The sequence below is a fragment of the Spermophilus citellus genome (assembly GCF_964194105.1).
Source record: "Spermophilus citellus genome assembly, chromosome: 4".
Lineage (NCBI taxonomy): Eukaryota > Metazoa > Chordata > Mammalia > Rodentia > Sciuridae > Spermophilus > Spermophilus citellus.
This window is the reverse complement of record NC_138185.1, coordinates 64,696,100-64,720,122: the sequence shown is the minus strand read 5'-3', so window position 1 is coordinate 64,720,122 and position 24,023 is coordinate 64,696,100. Positions and strand designations below refer to the sequence as shown.

The 24,023-nt window shown below is 35.9% G+C and overlaps 1 protein-coding gene across 6 annotated transcripts in view; it reads right to left on the bottom strand.

Moving 5' to 3' along the window:
- The window catches only part of AGBL1 (AGBL carboxypeptidase 1), a 798,986-nt gene that overhangs the window by 358,474 nt on the left and 416,489 nt on the right, over positions 1–24,023 (bottom strand). For all 6 annotated transcript variants that reach the window (XM_081290638.1, XM_081290637.1, XM_081290639.1 and 3 more), the window contains exon 20: positions 10,771–10,902. In XM_081290638.1, the coding sequence (XP_081146764.1) occupies positions 10,771–10,902 (132 nt within the window). The remainder of the gene's footprint in view (positions 1–10,770; positions 10,903–24,023) is intronic.

The window sequence follows — 24,023 nt, the reverse complement described above, 5'->3', positions numbered from 1 at the left end:
TCAAAATGGCGATATTACCAAAAGTTCTCTATAGGTTTAATGCAATGCCAATCAAAATCCCAATGGCATTTCTTGTAGAAATAGATAAAGCAATCGTGAAATTCATATGGAAAAATAAAAGACCCAGAATAGCAAAAACAATTCTAAGCAGGAAGTGTGAATCAGGTGGTATAGCGATACCAGATTTCAAACTATATTACAGAGCAATAGTAATAAAAACAGCATGGTACTGGTACCAGAACAGGCAGGTGGACCAATGGTACAGAATAGAGGACACAGAGACTAATCCACAAAGCTACAACTATCTTATATTTGATAAAGGAGCTAAAAACATGCAATGGAGAAAGGATAGCATCTTCAACAAATGGTGTTGGGAAAACTGGAAATCCATATGCAACAAAATGAAACTGAATCCCCTCCTCTCGCCATGCACAAAAGTCAATTCAAAGTGGATCAAGGAGCTAGATATCAAATCAGAGACTCCCTGTCTGATAGAAGGAAAAGTTGGCTCCGATCTACATATTGTGGGGTCGGGCTCAAAATTCCTTAATAGGACACCCATAGCACAAGAGTTAATAACAAGAATCAACAAATGGGACTTTCTTAAACTGAAAAGTTTTTTCTCAGCAAGAGAAACAATCAGAGAGGTAAATAGGGAGCCTACATCCTGGGAACAAATTTTTACTCCTCACACTTCAGATAGAGCCCTAATATCCAGAGTATACAAAGAACTCAAAAAATTAGACAATGAGACAACAAATAACCCAATCAACAAATGGGCCAAGGACCTGAACAAACACGTCACAGAGGAGGACATACAATCAATCAACAAGTACATGAAAAAATGCTCAGCATCTCTAGCAGTCAAGGAAATGAAAATCAAAACCACCCTAAGATACCACCTCACCCCAGTAAGATTGGCAGCCATGATGAAGTCAAACAACAATGAGTGCTGGTGAGGATGTGGGGAAAAGGGTACTCTTGTACACTGCTTGTAGGACTGCAAACGGGTGCGGCCAATTTGGAAAGCAGTATGGAGATTCCTGGGAAAGCTGGGAATGGAACCACCATTTGACCCAGCTATTGCCCTTCTCGGACTATTTCCTGAAGACCTTAAAAGAGCACACTACAGGGATACTGCCACATCGATGTTCATAGCAGCACAATTCACAATTGCTAGACTATGGAATAAACCCAGATGCCCTTCAATAGATGAATGGATTAAAAAAATGTGGCATTTATACACCATGGAGTATTACGCAGCACTAAAACATGACAAAATCACGCAATTTGCAGGGAAATGGATGGCTCTAGAGCAGATTATGCTTAGTGAAGCTAGCCAATCCCTAAAAAACAAATACCAAATGTCTTCTTTGATATAATGAGAGCAACTAAGAACAGAACAGGGAGGAAGAACAGGAAGAAAAGATTAACATTAAACAGAGACATGAGGTGGGAGGGAAAGGGAGAAAAAAAGGGAAATTGCATGGAAATGGAGGGAGACCCTCATTGTTATACAAAATTACATATAAGAGGTTATGAGGGGAATGGGATAACAAACATGGAGGGAAATGAATTACAGTAGATGGGGTAGAGAGAGAAGATGGGAGGGGAGGGGAGGGGGGATAGTAGAGGATAGGAAAGGTAGCAGAATACAACAGTCACTAATATGGCAGTATGTGAAAATGTGATGTGTAACCGATGTGATTCTGCAATCTGTATTTGGGGTAAAAATGGGAGTTCATAACCCACTTGATTCTAATGTATGAAATATGATATGTCAAGAGCTTTGTAATGTTGTGAACAACCAATAAAAAAAAAGATGATATACACAATTTAAACAGATCAGTTTCAAGCAGGAAAATAGAATACACCATCAGAATCCTAGCAACCAAGAAAAGTCCAGGATCAGATGAATTCACAGCTGAGTTCTACAAGATCTTTAAAAAAGAACTAACACCAATACTCCTCAAACTATTTCATGAAATAGAAAAAGAGGGAATACTTCCAAACAATTCTATCAGGCCAATATCACCCTGATTGCAAAACCAAAGACATATCAAAGAAAGAAAACTTCAGAACAATATCTCTAATGAACATAGATGCAGAAATTCTCAATAAAATCTGGCAAATCAAATACAAAAACATATCAAAAAGATCATGCCCCACGATTAAGTGGGATTCATCCCAGGGATGCAAGTTTGGTTTAACATAAGGAAATCAAGAAATGTAATTCATCACACCAATAGACTTAAAGAATCATATGATCATTTTAATAAATGCAGAAAAAGCATTCAAAAAAAATACAGCACCCCTTCGTGTTCAAAACACTAGAAAAACTAGAGCTATTAGGAACATACCTCAACATTGTAAAAGCTATATATGCTAAGCCCCAGGCCAACATCATTCTAAATGGAGAAAAATTGAAGGCATTCCATTTAAAAACTGGAACAAGACAGGGATGCCCTCTTTCACCACTTCTGTTTAACATAGTTCTTGAAACTCTAGACAGAGCAATTAGACAGATGAAAAAATTCAAGGGATATGGATAGGAAAAGAATTCAAATTATCACTATTTGCTGACAATATGATTCTTTACTTAGAAGACCCAAAATATTCCACCAGAAAACTTCTAGAACTAATAAGTGAATTCAGCAAAGTAGCAGGATATAAAATCAACACTGATATATCAAAGGCATTTCAGTACATCAGTGACAAATCCTCAGAAAGAGAAAGTAGGAAAACTACCCCATTTACAATAGCCTCAAAAAATTAAATAAAATACTTGGGAATGAACTTAATGATAAGAGGTGAAAGACAGCTTGAAAACTGCAGAATGCTAAAGAAAGAAATTAAAGAAGACCTTAGAAGATGGAAAGATCTACCTTGTAATTGGATAGACATAATTAATATTGTAAAAATGACCATTGTACCAAATGCACTATACAGATTTAATGCAATCCCAATCAAAATCCCAATGACATTCCACATATAAATAGAAAAAGCAGTCATGAAATTCATCTGGAAAATAAAGAGACCCAGAAGACAAAGCAATCTTTAGCAAGAAAAGTGAAGCTGGTGGCATCCTATTCCAGACCTAAAACTATACTACAGAGTAATAGTAACAAAAACAGCATGGCATTGGCACCAAAATAGAACTGTAGACCAATGTACAGAATAGAGGACACAGAGACAAACCCACATAAATACAGTTATCTCATATTATTGGAGAAAAGATAGCCTCTTCAACAAATGGTACTGAGAAAACTGGAAATCTACACATAACAAACTGAAATTAAACCGCTGCCTCTCAGTATGCACAAAACTCAACTCAAAGTGGATCAAGGACCTAGGAATTAAACCAGAGACCTTACACCTAATGGAAGAAAAAGTAGGTCCAAATCTCTATGATATCATATTAGGCCCCAATTTTCTTAATAAGACTCCTATAGCATAAGAATCAATAAATGGGATGGATTCAAATTAGAAAGCTTCTTCTTAGCAAAAGAAATAATCAGTGAGGTGAATAAAGAACCTACAGAATGGGAACAAATCTTTACCACAAGGACATCAGAGCACTAGTCTCTAGGATATGTAAAGCACTCAAAAATTTTAACACCAAAAAAAAAAAAAATGACCCAATCAATAAATGGGCAAAGGAACTGAACAGATACTTCTCAGAAGTGGATATACAATCAATCAAGAAATATATGAAAAAATGTTCAACATCTCTAGCAATTAGAGAAATGCAAATCAAAACTACTTTAAGATTTCATCTCACTCCAGTCAGAATGGGAGCTATCAAGAATACAAAAAACAATAAGGATTGGCGAAGATGTGGGGGGAAAAGCACACTCATACATTTCTGGTGGGTCTGCAAATTGGTGCAGCCAATCTGGAAAGCAGTATGAAGATTCCTTGAAAAATTTGGAATGGAACCACCATTTGACCCAGCTATCCTACTCCTCGGTTTATACCCAAAGGACTTAAAAACATCATACTACAGGGACACAGCCACATCAGTGTTTATAACAGCACAATTCACAATAGCTAAACTGTGGAGCCAATGCAGATGCCCTTCAGTAGATGAATGGATAGGGAACCTTTTGTATATACACAATGGAATACTACTCAGCATTGAAAGAGAATAACACCATGGCATTTGCAGGTAAATAAATGGAGTTATAGAATATAATACTTAGTGAAGTAAGCCAATCCCTAAAAAACCAAAGGCCTAATGTTTTCTTTGATATGAGGATGCTGACTCATAATGGGGATGGAGGGGTGGAGCATGGGAGGAATAGAAGAACTTAGATAGGACAAAGGGGAAGGAGAGAAAGGGAGAGGGTATTAGGAGTACAAAAGTCAGTGGAATGAGTTAGACATCAATTCCCTAAGTACATATGTGAAGAAACGAGTGGTGTGAAAATACTTTGTATTCAAACAGTGACTTGAAAAATTGGGCTCTGTATATGTAATATGAAATGAATTTCATTTTGCTGTCATATATAACAAATTAGAAAAATAAATAATTTAATTAAATTTTTTTAAAAGTCCTGCCAGAATTTTGATTGATAAGAAATGTACTGAATGTATAGAAGATTTTTGGAAAAACAACCATCTTAAGAATATTGACATTCCTAATCCATTAATTTGGTATTGCTTTCTATTTATTTAGGTCTCTAATTTTTCTCAACAGAGTTTTGCAGTTCTCAGATATAATGCACTTTTCTTTGTTAAATCTATTCCTAACTGTCTTAATAGTTTTGATATGATAACTAATAATATGGGACTTTTTCTTAATCTTCTTTTGGATTATTCATTGCTTTTATATTAAGTAATACCGATTTTTACATCAATCATGTATCTTGCTTTTTTGCTAAATTTGCTCCCTAGTTTCAGTAGTTTATTTTGTAAACTCCTGAAACTTTTCTACATAAAAATACTATATTTCCGGTAAGTAAAGATGGTTTTTCTTTTTCTAATATGATTCTTAATATTTTGCTTGCCTTATTGTGCCATCTAGGATTTCTAGTCCAATGCTGAAGAGAAGTAGTAGGAGAAATGGTCTTGTCTTACTCCAGAACTTATGGAGAAAACATTCAGGCTTTTACCATTAAATTCGATGATAGCTATCACATTATTTTTCAGATGCTCAGTTTCAAATTGAAAAAAATTCCCTTTCTATTCCTAGTTTGTTATGGGATTTTTTTTAAATGAATGTTCAGTTATATCAGATGCTTTTTCTGCATATATTGAGATAATGATGTGGGTTTTTGCCACTTGTTCAAGTACCAGGAATACAAGAGTATTTGACTTTTAATTTTATACTAATCTTGTATTCTTGAGATATAACTCACTTCATCACAGTGAAGAATAAATTTTACATGCTTCTGGGTTTGATTCGTTAATATTTTGTAGAGAACTTTTGCATAGGTGTTTGTAAGAGATATTATGGTGTGGCCTTCTTTTCTTATGATGTCTTTTTCTGGTTTTGGTATCAGGGTAACAGAGGCCTCATAAAATGAGTTGGCAAGTGTTTCTTCTCTATTTTCTGAAAGAATAACTTTTTACAATTAAAAATTACTTCTTAAGTGTTTCATAAAGTGTGCCAACAAAGCCATTTAGGCCTAGGATTTCATTTGAGGACAGATCTTTAATTACTAATTCACTTTATTCCCTTAAAATAGCTTCTCCAATTCTCTGACTTCTTGAGTCAATTTTGGTAGTTTATGTCATGTAAAGAATTTACCCACCTGTTGGCATATAGTTGTTAATAAAATCCTTTTTTATATTGATGTTCTGTATGATACCCCTTCTCTCATTCTTAATTTTTGTAGTTTGTGTTGTCTTTCTTTCCTTAGTTGTTTTTGCTAAAGTGTTATCATCTTGTTAATCACTTTATAAAGCAAAACTATGACTATGGTTTTTCTATTGTTTGAATTATTTTTGTTTCATTAATTTTAATTTTGGCCTTTACTTTCTTTCTTTCTTATGCTTACCTAGGATTTTAATTGCTCTTCTTTTACTTGATTATAAATGTGAAAGCTAAGATTACAGATTTTAGATCTTCTATCTTTCTAATATAAGCATTCAAAGCTATAAATTTTAGATGCATGCCACAAAATTGATATATTGTTTTTACTTTTATTTAGTTCAAGATATTTTCTAATTTTCCTTCATATTTCCTATTTGTCCAATGATTTAATTTAAAGCAAGCTGTTCAATTTCCATATATCCAGTGATATCCCATATTTCTTACTAAAATTGATTTAAAATTTATGTTGTGGCTGGTGAAAATATTTTATGTTTTCATTTTTAAAAGACCTATCAACATTTGTCTTGTAGTCTATAATAGGGTATATCCTGGAGAGTTCTTGATGTGGATTCAAAAAAAATATGTCTTCTTTTGTTTTGAGGAAAAGTATTATGCATGTAATGAGTTAGGTCAAGTATTCTCTAGAATTACTAATTTTCTGTTTAGTAAGTCTATCACTTATTGAGAGACTAATATTAATATATCCAGCCATTTTTACTGAATTTTTAACATATATTTTTAATTCTATTTTTGTTTTGTGTATTTGGGAGTAAAATGTACACAGAGATTGATAATTATCATGTTATTCTGATGAACTACTCCTTTCAGTATTATCTATTGCTTCTCTTATCCCTAGGAATATTTCTTTTTTAAAGTCTATTTTGTATTATATCAATATAACTACTTCATTTTTGTTATGGTTATACTTTATGTATCTTTTTCCCATCCTTTATTTTTTTTACTTTTTTTGTGTTATGAAACAAAAGCATGTCTCTCTGGCTGGGGTTGTACTGGGTTCAATTCTCAGCACCACAAAAAAAAATAATAAATAAATAAAATAAAGATCCATTGACAACAAAGAAAATATTAAAAATAAAAAAGCATTTCTCTCACAGATAGCATAGAAAACTAAATTTTATTTTTATAAATCTTAAAGCCTCTGCCTTTTGAAAAAAAATGTTTTAGCATTTATATTTTATGTAATTGTTTATATATTTCTGAACTTATATCTGCAATTTTGCTACTTACTTTATGTACATATTTATTTATTGTTATTATTATTTTTTTCCAATAAGGCCTTCTTCTTTAGCCATTATTTCCTCAAATATTTTTCTAGGTATATCTTTCACTCTTTTACTGTCTCCTGTTGCATGTTGATTGCTATGTTTAATGTTTTCTTATAGGTTTATAAGACTATTTCCGTTTATTTAATCTTTTTTTTCCCCTCTGTTCTTTGAGTTGAATAAGTTTAGAAAGACCATCACATTTACTGATTCATTATCCTGGTATCTGCTAATGATTCTATCCAGCAAATTTTTCATGTTTGTTATCGGACTTTCCTTCCCTTTTTGTTTCTAATTATCTATTCCTTCTATGTTGAACCATTGTCATCAAATTTTATATTAACCTTGGAATAGTTTTCTTTAATATTTTTATATACTTTAATAGTTATATTGAAATTATTTCTGAGAAATTCAACATCATGGCCCATACAAGTCAATTTCTACCAAAAGCACTCTTTCCTGAGTATAGATCACACACTCTTCATTCTTTATCAGCCTTGTCATTTTTTATTGAAAAATAGGACATTATATATTATATTTAATAGCACCTCTGGACTCTATTTTACTTTTCTAAACGTTATTTTAGAATTTTTTTCACTTTTCTGAGTTAATCTACAGAAGCTTTGTCCTTTTCCTCTTCTGAAATGAACGTCACTGATGTCTCCTCATGCTTTTTTAAATATTTAATTTTTTTATCTTGTTATATATGTCTGCTAAGCCTAATGATTAGCCAATGATTTGGACAGAAGTTATACTCAAACATCTTCGGCCCATAAAATTTCCTTCTTTGTTGTTTGATTTGTATTTAGATTGGGAGAACTTTCAAAGTTTGAGGTCAGTTCTCAAGTTACTTTGGATTTTCTATTTCCTGTGTTTCTTGGGTCTCCCCTGCACAGACACACATCTTACATTAGCTTTCTATGGCTCTCTCATTTCAAAAATCTTACCTATGAATTTCTGGAACTCTCTCTCTCTCTCTCTCTCTCTCTGTGTGTGTGTGTGTACGTGTGTGTGTGTGTGTGTGTGTGTGTGTGTGTGTCCATCCTTGCATTGCTAAAACTGCATTTTTTTATGATTAAACAAAGAGGGTCAAGAGCAGCCCCAATCCAGAAAGTCACAGACTTCTGCTGCTCTTACATGAAACTCCAGCAAATTTCAAGAACAAATGTTTCTCATTTTTTTCTCAGCTCTTGGTTAATTTCTAGAATCTTAAAATGGTTGATTTTGGCAAATTTGTCATTTGTTCTGTATGTGTGTTTTATAGAGAGAATTTGCTGACCTACTTATACCAACATAACTAGAAGTAGTTCCATTAAGATAATTAATAAAATTTAATAAATGTTGTACAGTAAATGTAAAATATAATGGAATATATATAGTATATAATTGTCTCTCCAATACTTATGCTTAAAGACAAGAAACATGTTTAGAATTGCTGCATTTTAGATGTCAATGTAGAAAGCCTCTAGGGCTATTGACTCCTGGCAAGTGTCATTACCGTAACATTACATTAACATCTTACACAAACATTCTTCCCTGGATATAAGTTTCCTCATCAATAAAATGAGTCCCTGTGATTCTGAAAAGATCCATTTGCAAACAGACACACATACAAAAATCATGTTACGCAAATCACCATAATCCAGGTTGTTATTTATAGATCACTGATGTCAGTTTTTCAGTGATGGAAGGAGCTACATATTCGGGACCCAAAAAACAAGATAGTTTAGGTTGAAAGTAAGGGTGAGAGCCAAAACCTTACTCACTTGACTTCTTCCACCTATCTAATAGTATCTCATGAATCAACTTCAAAGAATTCTAGAGCATCAATGGAATTAATTTAATAAATTACTTTTAAACTTTTACCCTCTCATTTGACAAGAGAGAAAACTGAGACTCAGGCAGCTGTCGCACTCCTCTTAATAGATCATATTAGTGTTCAGATGGACTAGTCTTCCTTCTTTCCTTCTTCCCTTTCTTCCTTCCTTTCTTTCATACTGGAAATTGAACCTAGTGATGGTTTAAAACTGAGCTATACCCCCAGCTCTTTTTACATTTTGTTTTGAGATGGGGTCCAAGTTGCCCTGGTTGGCCTCCAATTTTCAGCCCTTCTGACTCAGCCTTCACAGTTGCTGGGATAACAGACATGTGCCACCATGCTCAGAAGGATAAGTCTTTCAAATAGCACTGCTATTAAACACTACTGTGTTTATTCTCAAGGGCAGAGGTTTTGGCATATCCACCTGTCATGTTATGCCTCACATATTACCTGACACCATACTAGGCCTCAGAGTATTCATCAAGTTTGTTAATTAAGTAGCATGATCCATTTACTGAAATTGAAGTACATCGGCTAATAATCCATACTGTAATTGACAATGATACCTAGCCTCTGCCCCATTTCATGTCAGCTTTTTACAGGAGATTTCTTAAGTTTCTATTTTTTCAAATCACTGACTGGGTATGGGGAATCATCCATGAACACCGTTACTTTCTCTTGGAAAAGGAGTGGTAAGGGACATACTGACTATATTTCAGATTATACTGTTAGGGGGTTTTGTTATTGTTGTTGTTGTTGTACAAAGCAAATTATGCCTAAGAGAAATTTTTGTACAGGTTGTCATGAGCTGCTCAAATAAATATTTTGATTTTCTAAACCAGTTTCCTAGGTAAGATTAAGTAGTTAAGCTTCTTGTCACTCTGGTTGAGTCTTAGACCAAAGAGGCCATTGCAGATAAACTGTTGATCCTGCAATAATAGCCCTGGGATAACTGTGCTGATCATCAGCAGCCAATTTCTGATGGGCATAGGTAAAGAAGGGCAGAAGAAATCCAAGGAACAGGGAAAGTATTTCCAGATGAAGAATAGTTTGGTGGATTTTTGCCATTTTTAAGACAGCTAATAATTTTGAGTATGAAGCTGTTTCATACACAGTAAATTGCAATATTCAGAACAGATTTAGAAGCAGTAAGCACCACCCTAATTTTCTTCCTTTTCAACATGAATTTGAAACAAAGGCCAGTTTTATTTTGCTCACTTAACAATGGCTTGTTTTCTTTATCCTGATAATAAAGAGCCCTCCCTTATTTATTCCTCCTTAATTTCCTAGTTGGTTCAGGGTTAACAGTGAAGCTCTAAACACTGGAATCTGATAAAATAGAATTAGTTTCAATGGATTACTGCTCTGCTTGTTATAGAATGCTCAGATAGAGAGCTGTTGATGGTTTAAGTCCTTTAATTTATTTAGCCCTTCATACTTATTTAAGGTCCTTTGTATGCAATATCATTGTGTTCCTTCCATAATATATGTAATAGAGGCAGTATTTTTATTATCTTCATTTTACAGATGACAGAATGGTAGTTCAGAGAGGTAACGTTAATGACTCATAGTCACACAGTTAATAATTGTAAAGTCAGGTATTAAAATTAAGCTTCCTGTCTCTAATTATCATGACCTTTATTGCACATCATGTCATAGAACACAGAGGCAAAGCAACCAAATAGTAAGCCATTATTCAACACAAGATTCCCACCTTCTTGTATACTACCCCATCATTAAAGAAACCAAAATGATTGTTTAGAAACAAACAAAAAAAATGGGTGGTACACAGGTCACAAAGGTAAGACTGGTCATAAAGTATGTTTTGTCATTTTTCCCCAGTGACTCACCCTGTAGCTGACATCCTCCAAGAGAGTAGATGCACTCACGGTGCAGCCTGCTTGCCACAGGGTCTCCTTGACACTGCAACCATAGAGGAACACGTTCTTCTTTTGGGAATGGCCATGGAAATCACAGAAGACCTGCAGCAGCCATAGGAGAAAATAAATCCAGGTCAGGTTCTCTGGTTTCTTAAATGTTCAAATGTCACCTTGCTCAGGTAGTTACTGTTTACTCAGCAGAAGAGCCATGTGGGGATCCCTGGTGACTTTGGCAAGAGTTACACTGATGGGGTTATCAGGGAAGAATGTAGATTGCAGGGATTTTAGGAATGTGAGGAAATGGAAGTCATGAATTTTGCTTTTGAGAAATTTCCCTGTGACTTGGAGGAGACAGGGTCAGAGCTCGAAGAGAAAATAGGAACAAGGGCATCTTAAAATATATATGAGAGTTTTAAATAATTTAAAAAGTCAATAGGAGAGATCCATTTTTAAATCAAGGATCAAATATACCCAAAGAGAAGTTAATAAATCACTCTTTTTCTCTAGGTTCTTGTGTAGTGTAGAATGACCACTAAGACTCAATGGCTTTCCAAACAAAGGTTTATTTTTTATTCATGTTACAGATCAGCTGTGACACTGCTCTGCATGACTTCATTCTAGGATATAAGCTAAAGGAGAAGCCCTAATTTGGGACATGCTATTTTTGTGGTAGAGTGAACAAGAATGTCAAAGTTAGAATCATGCAATGGTTGTTAAAGCTTTTACTGAACATCATCTCTGTTCACATTCCATCAATCAAAGTCACTCTTGTCATCAAAGCCAATCTTATCATCTTATAGTAGCAATAATTTCTCCTATACAGTAAGAAAAATAATAAAATTTAGAAAGATGACCATAAATTATTTCCAGGTCTGCATACATGTGCACCTTGACAATAAACTGTGCTCCATTACCACTAAGAGCTATAAGGCATATTTTGGCCAATAATAATGATGCAAGCAGAAGATTATATAGCACTTGCACTTAAGTTAATTGTCCTGATGTTGCTGGGAACCCTGCAACAATGCCATGTGAACAAGCCCTGGCTAGCCTGCTGGAGGATGAGAGGCATGCTGTCAACATCCACATTTTCCTACCTGATATCAAGCCAACAGCAGACAAGGAAATGAATCCACCTTACAGTATCCAGCTTTCAGGGAAATTATCAAGTTTACCTGGATGACTCTCACTTAGAACCATTAAAAATAATGCATAGATTTTGTTTCAGCCACTAAATTCTAGGGTGGTTTATTAAGCAACAAAAGCTAAGTGCTATGACCATTTTTTGTTTTAGTCTAACTATATATGCTCCCCTCCATCTTACAGACAAATGCTCTCATTTCCTCCCCATGGAAGATACACTGAATGTTCCACCATATCACAGTAACTGACTTTCAGTACAAGATCTCATTTCAGTCTTTATATTCCAAACATAACTTCTGATCCCTAAATAATAAAGGCAAATCTTGTGCTTTCCAAACATCTACACACGTGGTTGAATAATGAAACAATATCCCCAATAAACACTCATGTTTGGAGGGACTAAATTGGACAGACAGGGCAGTTTATTGTCCAAAACAATTTTGCAGCGCTCCCAGGCAGACTTGGGACGTGCCTAGATCTGCAGGCAGGGCTGGCTAGTTAAGAACTGATTCTGCTCCTATCAGCAGCTCACCAGTATTTTTTTCTCTATAGATCTTTACTCTACCCTTGAGATCTGCTTAGTTTTCCATTTTCCTTCTTGGCCATACATGAAAAAGTTACTGAAGAATACAGCCCCTTTTGAGTTCAAGCACTGAGCTTTTCTGATTCCTGATGTGGAAAAGTTTGAGGGTCCAAAGATCATTTTGGTTTCAAAAAGCCACAGTCTCTTTGAATCAATGCATTTGGAAAGCACTAAGAAATAAAACACATGAAGGCAAAATAGTTTCCCTTCATTATTGGTTTTAATTTCTTTAAAACATAATGGATGGTCTAAAGCAGTGTGGTAACAATGCAGAGAATGGTCATAGCCTATGAAAAATAAATGAATTAAAATAAATAGCAGAAAATATAAAGTGGATATATACTGCTACAAAGTCTTTATAGTATACATGAAGCAGTATATTATCTGAAGGTAGACTCTGTTTAATTAAAGATGGATATTATAAATAATAGAGTGGACAATATTTTTTTTTTAAAGAACATAAGTACTAGTTCACACATAGATAAATTTGATTAATAAAAATTCTCAAGTAATACAAGAGAAATTGTAATAGACAATGCTAAAAATAAATTAAACTTATAAAATAGATACCAAAATTATAAATCCCAGTTTCAACATATCACGTTTCATTCAATGTTAATGGACAAAATATACTAATTAAAAGGCAAAGAATGTCAGATTGGATACAGAAGCAATATCAAACATATTCCATTTATGGGAAATCCATCTTAAATGTAAGATTAATGGATGAGTTAAAAGTAAAAATATATACTATGTAAACAATGAACAAAAGAAAGTTGGAATAACTACATTAATTATCAGTGAAAGTAGATGCTTGAACAAGAAGTATTATCTGGGATAAAGAGGGTTGTGATAATTTATGTATTAATCTTATCTTTGATGGTTAAGTGCTACCACTTGGTTAAGTGTTACTCAGAGATTCCATACTGTATATGAAAATCAAAGATCTTTTCTTAGCCAGGCACAGTGGTGCACACCTGTTATCCCAGTGGCTCAGGAGGCCAAAGCACAAGGATCACGAGTTAAAAGCCATCCTCAGCAAAAGCCAGGTGCTAAGCAACTCAGTGAGTCTCCAGTCTCTAAATAAAATACAAAATAGGGCTGGGGATGTGACTCGGTGGCCAAGCGCCCCTGAGCTCAATCCCTGGTACCCCAAAAGACCTCGTCTCAAAGGTAGCATCCCTCTGGCCTTCAAAGATAACTACAGAGTTTTTCATGGATGGAGATGCTCTGCTCACTTGTGTATTTTCACTATCTTGGTAGATAGAGTTATCTTTCAAGCCCTCTGAAAGAAGAAAGGTGGGTGGGCAGGTCTTACAATATAAACTCAGTACCTATCACCAGCTCCCTAAAACTTTGGTTTCCTGCTCCCATTATGCCAGGGAGCTCTAGCGTCTCAACCTGACTGAATGTAGGATACTGTCAAGCACAATATTCAGTCAGGCAACAAATTGAGCTGTTAGATCCACCACTAGCTGTTAAAGTTCACAGATTAACTCTAAATTGTGTATTCATACCGATGAAGGCAGTCAATATCCAGCAGTCTGTTCTGCCCTTGTTAGTAAAGTACCCTTAGAATCCATTTGTACATACGTTGCCATGTTTCTGATGATGTGTTTTCAAAAGCTTATAATTCTTTTGGTATGCAAGTTATTTCCTCCTAGGTCATAGTGAGTACTTATTTCTAGTTTTTATGCTGATATTGGTCCTAGTTAATTAACTCAGAGCAGTAAAGTAGAGTAGGTGTGATAGGTCTTAAAAGAAATATTTTCTATCAAGGTATCTGCCTCAGGTGAGGTTATCTCAGGATTTTTCAGGAAAGGGAATAGTCTCCCCTTTTGCCATTTCCACTGATTAATGAGGCTTTCATAATATTCTAGTCTGGACTCTAAAGCAATGGGTCTCAAACAGTATTAGGCATCCGAGAGCCTGGAAGCATTGTTAAAGCAGATCACTGAACTGAGCACTACCCCAGCAATTCTGTGATTCAAGTAAGTCTGAGGCAAGCCCAATAATCCAAATTTCTAACAGGTTCCCAGGTGATGTTGATAGCCCTGGTCTCAGAACCATCCTTTGAGAACTCCTGGTCTACAGGAACCAATAAAATAGTTTGAGGTTTAATCTTCTCCCATCCTGAAATTTCTACCAACCTTTATTTCTTATACCTCAGTTCCTCTTTGTGAATAAATACCCAACATTTTTAAGAAAAGTATGCAAACAAATTCAGATTGTGTCTTAGCAACAGATTTCTCAATAAAGCTGAAGTTTTGCCGGCTTGGTGACAGGCATGCCTTAAATGCTGAATTCAACTGGAAAAAAAAAAAGAGCTTTCATTTATTTGTTTATTTATTTATTCAGATCCTTACAGACTTGAAAAGCTAAGGTAAATGACAAATTATAGACCTATTCACCTGGGGAATGAGCACTGCTAAGCCCCACGAGTTCTAGTGGCCTCTGAGGGTGCAGAATGAAGGAGAAGGAGAATTGTTCTGCTTGTTGCTCCAATGACATCCCTAAAAATAAATGCCTGTTAATTATAAGAAACATGTGTTCCTCCAAATTGCAGGGGGCAATTACAAGACAAATTATCACGTTATTCCAGTTGAGGAAGCTATTTCTTTTCTACTGGAAGATAAAATACTGATATGTTCTTCCAGTAAATTCCTGCATCAGGTTAATAGAAAATGTGCCTGGTAAGGGCTCTCTAATATCTACAGGTTAATCAATAGTCCCAACTTGTTTACTTGTCAATTAATTCAACTAATATTCCCTGTGAGCTGCTATATGGCAGGAGAAATTAAAGTTTTAATATAACACAATCCTGCCCTCCATAACAACAATAATGATAATTAATTTATTGAAGATTTATAAGCTTCCAGATACTGTGCTTAAAACCTAAGAAAAATATAACCTAGTAATTATGCAATAGTAAAAACTTAAATGATGGGTGTTATATAAATTGTTTTACATATAATAATATAGATTATGCTGTGATGAAGTAGATGTCCCCATTTTGTAGTTAAGAACAACAAATTTTAGATAAAATAATAACTTTCCCAAGCTTGCACTGCTATCAATTGTGCTATTAAATTTTTGAACTTCAATTTGCCCTAATTCAGAGGCAATGTTTTAAAATATTTTTCTGTATTGCCTCATCCAGAAGCTTTGTTGGGATGATCCAGCAAGCCAACAGATGGTTGTTTGTAAAGCAAGTGGAGAGCTAACGTAGAGATAAGCATGGGCATCTCTGGGAATCCAATTAAGGACATGTTGCACACATCTAAGGGGCAGTGTTCACACTGCACATCAAATGAATGGTATCCCAAAGGCATATGCTGTCCTGGTCCTGGGATTGATAAGGGTGTTATACCAAAGATAAATACTACCAAGTAAATGGAAAATGGGGGAAATGAGCTATGCATTTGAGGAACTGCAATAATTCAAGATACAGAGCATACAATAAAAGAAGATAGGCTCTTAAGTATATAAGTAGTAGGCAGACCATTAATACACTGGTATGCCATTCTGTAGGTGCTGAAGAAGCCTTTGAGCATGGAGGAGAAAAACTCAGATCATTAGATCAGGAGTGTTAGGAATGAACTGGAGGGACTGAGGCCAGACAAGAGATGGCAAAAGCCTTGCTTAAGGTAGTAGAGAAAATATGTACAGAAAGGACATGTTATGAGAGCGAAGAGTAAAATCTACAGGGTTTGGAGACTGGCTGGATTAGAGGCTAAGGAGGAAGAGGTTAAGAATGATACCTGGTCTTCAGGATTAAATGAATAGGCAAAGATCATGCTTTTCCCCAGGCAAGGACATAGTAATATATGCAGATTTAAAGGTGTTTTGTAGCTTAATTTGGTTTTGTTTGAGCAGGAGTACTTAGGTTCAAACTTCTGATCCATGGCTAAACTGATTCCCCTTTCTGTGTCTCACTTTATTCATCAGCCAAGTATATGGCTGGATTGTATTATGGTTTTGAAACCAAGCTCTTATACATCTTCCTAAGACCTTTTTATGGAATTCCTCTCTGAGCTAAATTGCAAGGCTAATTTAATTCATGCAAACATGAGTTCCGTCATTTCTTACTCAGCCAAGAATGTGATCAGGACCACATCGCTGTGGTCTTCATCCTTCATCCTTCATTCTTCCTCTTCCTCCATTGATCTCATTCTGAATCTTCTGCAATTTAACTTAGCCCCTGTTCAAGAGGTTACTCCATCCTATTTCAAACCACTCCCTCACTAGTCTCCTGCTCCCCATGGCTCACCTGTCCCTGATTGTGTTTACTCATTTGCTTTGCCAGCTCTGCACTGCTGTGCTTTCCATTCCTGACATCTGGGTCTCATTCCTCTTGCCCAGCAGCAAACCACTACATTATTCATACCATTGCCATGGGAAAATGAAGGAAAGGCTGGAGCTGAGAGGAGACAAATTCCTGAGAATATGGTGGCAACCCCAAAAAGCAACACTTTTAATTAAACCAAACAAGGCTTATTAAAAAGCCTTGAATCTCAAGAATGTTTACAACAGAGCATGTGATGGTTCACACCTGTAATCCAAGCTTCTCAGGAGGCTGAGGCAGGAGGATCTTGAGACCCTGTCTTGAAATAAAATCAACTAAGGATAGAAAACATTTTTACTCTTAGTAAATTGGCATTTTAACTTTCTTCATATTGCATTTGACACAAATTATAATTCAAAAGTATGTTTTAGAAAGAGTAGATTGTTCAGCATTGACATAAGTATACTTTTGTTCATTTCTTTTTTGGAAAAATTGGTTATAGGAAAAAACCTCTTTTGGACTAGATTCTACTCTGTAAATTTATTGAATGCATTTCTGTAAACTGCTTCTTTTCCTTCAGACACTAAATCCAAACATTAAAGGTAAGATAGTCTGATATGAACCTTAAGATAAGCTATTTTGTCTTTTTAAAAAATAAAATGAGGTTATCAAATTAAAAAAAAAAAAAAGCCTTGAAGATTCCACTTGTTCACCATACTGTGCAGACAGCATTCGGTCCAAGTTCCTGAATGGGGTAAACATCTCTATGAGAGAACGATATTGGTGACATGTTCAATTACCTTCCAAGAGCCCAGTTTACAAGATTCTATTTCCCAGTTATTTTGTCAACTGCCACATAGTTGTCCCTAGGTATCTGCAAGGTATGGGTTCCAGGACTCCCAATAGATACCAAAATCCATGAATACCCAAGTTCCTTATATAAAATAGCACAGTATTTGCATGTAACCTGTAAATATTCGCTTGAATATTTTAAATCATTTCTAGATTACTTTTAATATCTAAATACAATGTGAATACTTCATAAATACACATTATACTACATATTGAGTTGTTTAGGGAATGATGACAAGAAAAAAATCTATACATGTTCAGTACAGATGTAATTTTTCTTCTGAATATTTTCAACCCACAGTTGGTTGAATCTGTGGATGTGAAACACAGGGATATAGAGAGCCAATTATACTCTCACCTTGGTAAATGTTTCATCTGAGTTATTAGCAACATCTAGTCATAGGTGAGGTTAACCACAAGAGACACATGTAGAGTTTTTGCTTACAAGCATCTGAAGGGGGTTTTAATGATCTATTCCCTTTTCCCCCAAAAGAGTCTTTCACTTAAATTGGGCCATATGGACCAAAGTTCTAACATAGTCTTAGAAAAGAATATTATATTTTTAAATTAAATATTATACTTTTATATTAAACTCAGCAGAGTGAGCCAATAATTAGTTTATGAAACTTCTCACAGTAAAAACCTTGATTATATACTATAAAATGGTAGAGGAGGTTTTCTGCCATCCCAGGTTTGTATATTTTAATGTCCTTCTTTCCAAAATATTTCAATTACATTGAAAAAGCTCATGCAAACTAATACAAAAACATAGTCTAACAGGTGGCTTTGCTTTATATTTAAAACTCTTCTGGTAAGTCATAATAATATTAACACTTGCTATTTATTTAGATGTCCGTGATGTGCCAGCACCATGCTAAGATTTTACACACATCTATAATTTGCTAATTAAAAGTTTTGAAAGGAAAATACTATGCAAGTTTTACAGCCGACATTCAACCTCTACTAAGGTTAAAGGAAGTTAAGCAACTTACCCTTGACTGCTCATTAAAAAGAGACATGTTAAATCTCAAACTCTGATCAATTGGGGTTCAAAAATTTCCCCAAATAAAACATTGGCTCCACAATAAAGAGCTATATTTCAAGTTATCAATAAAATTAAGAGTGAACTGCTGGCTTGGCCTGAGTAGCTGTTTTCTGCTCTCCATCTCTGCCTGGCCAGCCGTCTATGAGAAGTAAGCTCAACACTCTAGAGGGCAATGTCCATTGAGCCGCTGGCAGGTACCACAAGAGTGAAAAGAGTTTCCTTTTCCCATTTGCAGACATTGAAGCTGAGAAGCAGCAGCCTGGATGCCACCAGAAGACATCATCCTGCAACCTGTCAGTGTGGGTGAGGCCTTTGCATCTGTCTTGCTCAGTGGCAGGTACCGAAGCCCTCAAGTAGAAGGATTAAACTATCATTTTGTATGCCAAGTCCTATCAGTACAGATGGGTTATTGGGAACCTCTGTTTTTACCAGAAGATAAAATGTAGACTATTCTTTCCAAAATATAATAGTTCTCCAAGTTGTGAAAGTGAATTCTCAGGCTAGGGGAGTGTGAGTGTTCACTCACCACCAGACCTACCCTGCTAGGAAAGGAGACTTACCCCAGCTTCCTGATTTGTATTCCTATCTTTGACAACTGTTGGTTGCCTTGATGTTTCGTGCTTTGCTCTAGACAACTCTCACTTTATGGTATCAGAACTATGAGCCCTATGGACAACACCACTGGCTAGGATCATTGCTACTTGCTCTACTCATTAATCACTTCTCCTGGGATGTACATGGTAGGCAGACAGAGCACCTCCTGGTCCTCTCCAAGTCTACATCTGAAGCCTGTTTTGACTTCTGGCCCTCCCTAATGGAGAACAGCCTCATGGAAAGCTAGCTTCCTTGGCCTGATCTCCAAACATCTCTTTCCTCCTTTTCCCACTCCTCACACCCTGCTTTTCTCCCAGCTCTGGTGAGAGGCACTTTCACTAAAAGCTGAAGGGAAACACTGATCCAGGCAACTTCCCTAATTTTCCCCTTTACGTCACCTTCTCACCTCATTCCATCCCATGAAAAATACGAAATTTGTTTAAACCTCTTTGAAAAATCTAAATGGCCTTCCCTGTGGTATGTGGAAGACACCAGATTTCCAGCCCCTGTGATACAGAGAAGGTGCATTGAGGATACTAAGTGAGGGAAAATGAAGAGTGCCCTTTGTTTTTCAACATATCTTTATTCAAAAGTGTTTAGCAATTGACTTAAATGTAGATTATCTGTGTCTATAAAAATACATATACCCAAATGTGGATTTTGATATATTGTTTTACTGTTACCTCTAATAGCATACAAACAATTGCAAATAAATATAAAGAGTCAAATTTTATTCATTTATTTATTTCCACTCCAAAAAACAAAACACACACACACACACACAAAAAAAAAAAAAATTCTAGATTTAGTTCCTTAGCAAAAGGCATTGAAAATAAGCAAAAATAACCCTTGTTCTTCTACCACTTCTGAGGAATATGGCACAGATAAAATAAACTATGAGCCAGAGCATTCTGAAATTATTGGAGACAAGGGTTTATGAAGGGAAACACTATCCACTTTCCCCTTCTTCTTCTGTGTCTCTTTTAAAAAGAAGCTGATTAAACTAAAAACACATGCCAGAGGGGTAAAAGAAGACCAGGAAAATAATTTAAGTAGCTAAAAATTCCATTTCAACAGACCCTAGAAAAAAGAAAAGAAAAAATATACTAGCCCCTTCCCATGGCAGAAGGCAGCCCAGTTCCTGTGCATTGTAAACGGAAATCAATGAGCTCTTCAAAGCGCACTGAAATCCTTTTACCAACACACACTCACATAGCCAGAGCCCAGAGGGTGAGAATCAATACCTTTCCTAACTCTGAAGCGCCAATTCTTCACAGCAGCCCAAGGGCCAGGCCAGCTGCAACATGGCAGCTCAGAAGAGGCTGTCCACCTGGCTCCCTGGGAGCTCACTCTAACCTAAGAGCTTTCTTCCACTACCAAAGCTCTTCTTGACTGCCTCCTTGGCCAAGGACCTCCTGACCCTTAATAGAGAACTGCACAAAGAAGAATGGGTTCAATGCCTCCCATGAGCTGACTGCTCAGCTTGTCTGTACCTCTGGGATTCCCTGTTGGCAGGTTTTATCTCTTGACTTGGTTTTGCTGACTTCTAAACACATCTTCTACAGTGTTTCTATTCAGTTTTGGCAAAGATGTATTCTTTCATTTGACTTGCAGCACTTTAGTTTGTTCACTCTTATTTTGGGCAGTCTCTGTGTCTCCTAGTTGCATTTTAAAGCTCTGTAATCCTGTATTTGTTTATTGTTAACATTTTTTAAATTTCATAAATGTATATCTACAGTAAAAAGCACAGGTCCTGAATACATATAAGTGACTACCCACATTCATGATATAGAATGTGTCCACTAATCTAAACATTCCCTCCTAACTCTGGTATTCAGTATCCTTCCTTAGAGGCAAAAACTGCTCTAATTTCTACCTTCAAAAACTACTTTTACTGATTTTAAACTTTAAGTACAGAATGTGTAGTCATTAGTGTCCAATTTCTTTCACTCAACATAATGTTCCTGAAATCCAGCCATGTTTGAAGTATATCAGTAGTTCAGATTTTTTTTTTGTTTTGGTTACTGAATAATATTCCAGTGTATGAATAATTAAAATTTGCTGTGTTCAGGCTTTTGCATCCAAAATCCAGACTATGTAGCAAACAGAAAGAGCAAAAATCTGGGTTCAAGAAAATTAAAAAACATTACAAAAAGGTCTGGAGATTTCAGATAAGTTTTTGCGACCAGTTAAGTGAAAAGCTTCCTTTCCTTTACCCTATGCAGTGACTCCATGAATAGAAAACTCACCATATCTCCAATTTTACAAGGAAGAAGACCAAAAAGGTCAGTGATGGCTAAATACCTTTTGAAGAAAGAATATTTCTCTGCTTTACTAGGTCTTTACCAGGGGAAATTCTTTCTTTTACTTCAAGTTAAGCTCAAATGGTGGTACCTACAGTCTCTAGCTTTGCTATGGCCCTGAGAGAAAATGACTCAACCCTTCATTTGTGTTCCAACAATACCTTGCATGGGCCTTTGTCTACACCCTGTAGTATCATATTGGTATATTTGAAGAAATGAGTCCACTTTCTTTCAAAGTTAACTGTGTTCCTGTAAGAATAGGACAGACTTTTCCTTTTAAATTGGCTTTGTATCCCTGTCCCCTAGTATAATGATTACACATACATGGTGTAAATGAATGGGCAAATGAGTGATTGTCCAGATGAGGGGGTGGATGGATGGATGACAGATGAATGCATGCATGGACAGATGGACAGGGTGATGGATGGGTGGATGGATGGATGATGGATGCATGGATAGAAGGACGGATGGGTAGATAGATGAAACAATTGTGAATATTACCATGTTGCCTATAAATGCAATGATTTGTCTGGTCTTTAGCAATCCCCAGAACTATCAGGGTACTGTTTTCTCTCACTTCCCCACATTCTCATTGATCCTGGGAGCTCATATTAATCCACCCACAAATAGGTAAATGCCTGAGTAGCATCTGGAATAGCTAGAACTTCTGAGCTACCATAAAATGGCTTCCTAGTGACTCAGAAAATATTTTCTTTAGTCAGACATTGGGCAGTGTTGCCATTAATCTCCAACATTAAAGATCGAGAGTTAATCTGGACCCAGTGGAAGTCTTCCCTGTAAAGGACAGAGTCTGGAGTAAGTGGCAGTGCTTTTTCTGCCAGCAGGAGGCTGGTTAAATATAGCCTTGCAGGTAACTAAGGGTGATGTTGAGCCCATTAGAGAGCTTTGTAACACAGTGAATAGCATTTAGTCCTCAGCTGTTTCTCACCCACCTCTCAGATGGTCCCAGCAGGAAACAAGTCTGTGGCTGTCATGTTTATAGCTAATTAATGTTTATTTATATTTTTAAACAAGCCTTTCACCTGTCATGCTTTAAAATGAATGTTCTGCTCTTCAATTAGAGATTGTCAGAGCAGAAAGGAATCCTGTTTTGTTGTGTGTTTAATGTGTGTGCATTTAGATGTGCATCAGATACAGAGCTTTTTCCTTCTAAATCTCTCTCTTCTCCTGTAGGCTAAAGCTTCCTACTCAGAGAGATACCCTTCAGGTTTCAACCATGAGATTTGTGCCCTCCATGCAGGCCATGAGCTTACTTTGAGAGGGTCAAGAGCAGAGATTGTAATGTCTTCTAAGATGCAGGCTTGGTGGATGTCAGCACAGTGATATTGTAATTTAACCACCATAGAACCAGGATTCTTAAAGGGAAAGAAAGGCTTTATTCTCTACGTTAAAAAAAAAAAAAAAAAAAACAGGCTAACTCAGCAAGCTGGGGATATTCAAACCCTATATGTTTCAAAGAGCTGCCTCTTCACTTGCTCTTGGGAAATAAACTTCACACCCTTGAAATATTCTCCTGGATCAGAATGTTTCTCTTTAGCTAGAGACCTGGGCCATGCCATATAGTCGCTGCCAACAAAGTAATTTATGGTGGAGGTTTGGTGCTATCCATGTGATCTCTGTGCAGGGGGAAGGTTGGAGACTAAATAACTAAGATCAGCCATGTGAAGCACTTCATGGTTACACAATTTACCACCACTAAAATATACAGACATATTCATGGTCTACAGTGTGATATTTCAAGTATATGGTGTGTACTAATCAAGTCTGAATAATTAACATTTCCATCTCCTTATCATTATATTGTTTTTATAGACTTCAAGCTCCCCTCATCTAGTTATCCATAAAATATATAGTAAGTTATTATGAACTCCTATTATCCTACTGTGATGTAGAACATTAGACTTTATTACTTTTATCCTGCCATAATTTGGTACCCATTACCCTATCTCCCTCTATCTCTTCTCACCACACCTCCCAGCCACTATTAATCATTATTCTACATTCAGTTAGACTGTTTTGGCATCCATATATGAAACAGAACTTGAGGTATTTGTCTTGCTATGTCTATGTGATAATTTCTTTTTTAAAGTTTGAGATGGGAATGCTAACTATCCTGATTGTATCATTGCACATTATATAATGTATTAAATTATCACACTATACCACTTAAATAGGTACAATTAAAATCATAAATCAAAACAAAAAAATCCCTGAGAACCAAGACGGAGTTGAGCTTTCCTGGTTGGTAATTACACTGCTGCTGGAGAACTGAGCACTTCTCAGTTCTGGAGAAAATACCTGGAAATCTGCTCAGTCTCCCCTGGACCCTGCCATGTCTGTGTTTTACCTTTGCTGATTTAAATCTGCACCCTTTCTGTAATAAACTGTAGTATTAGT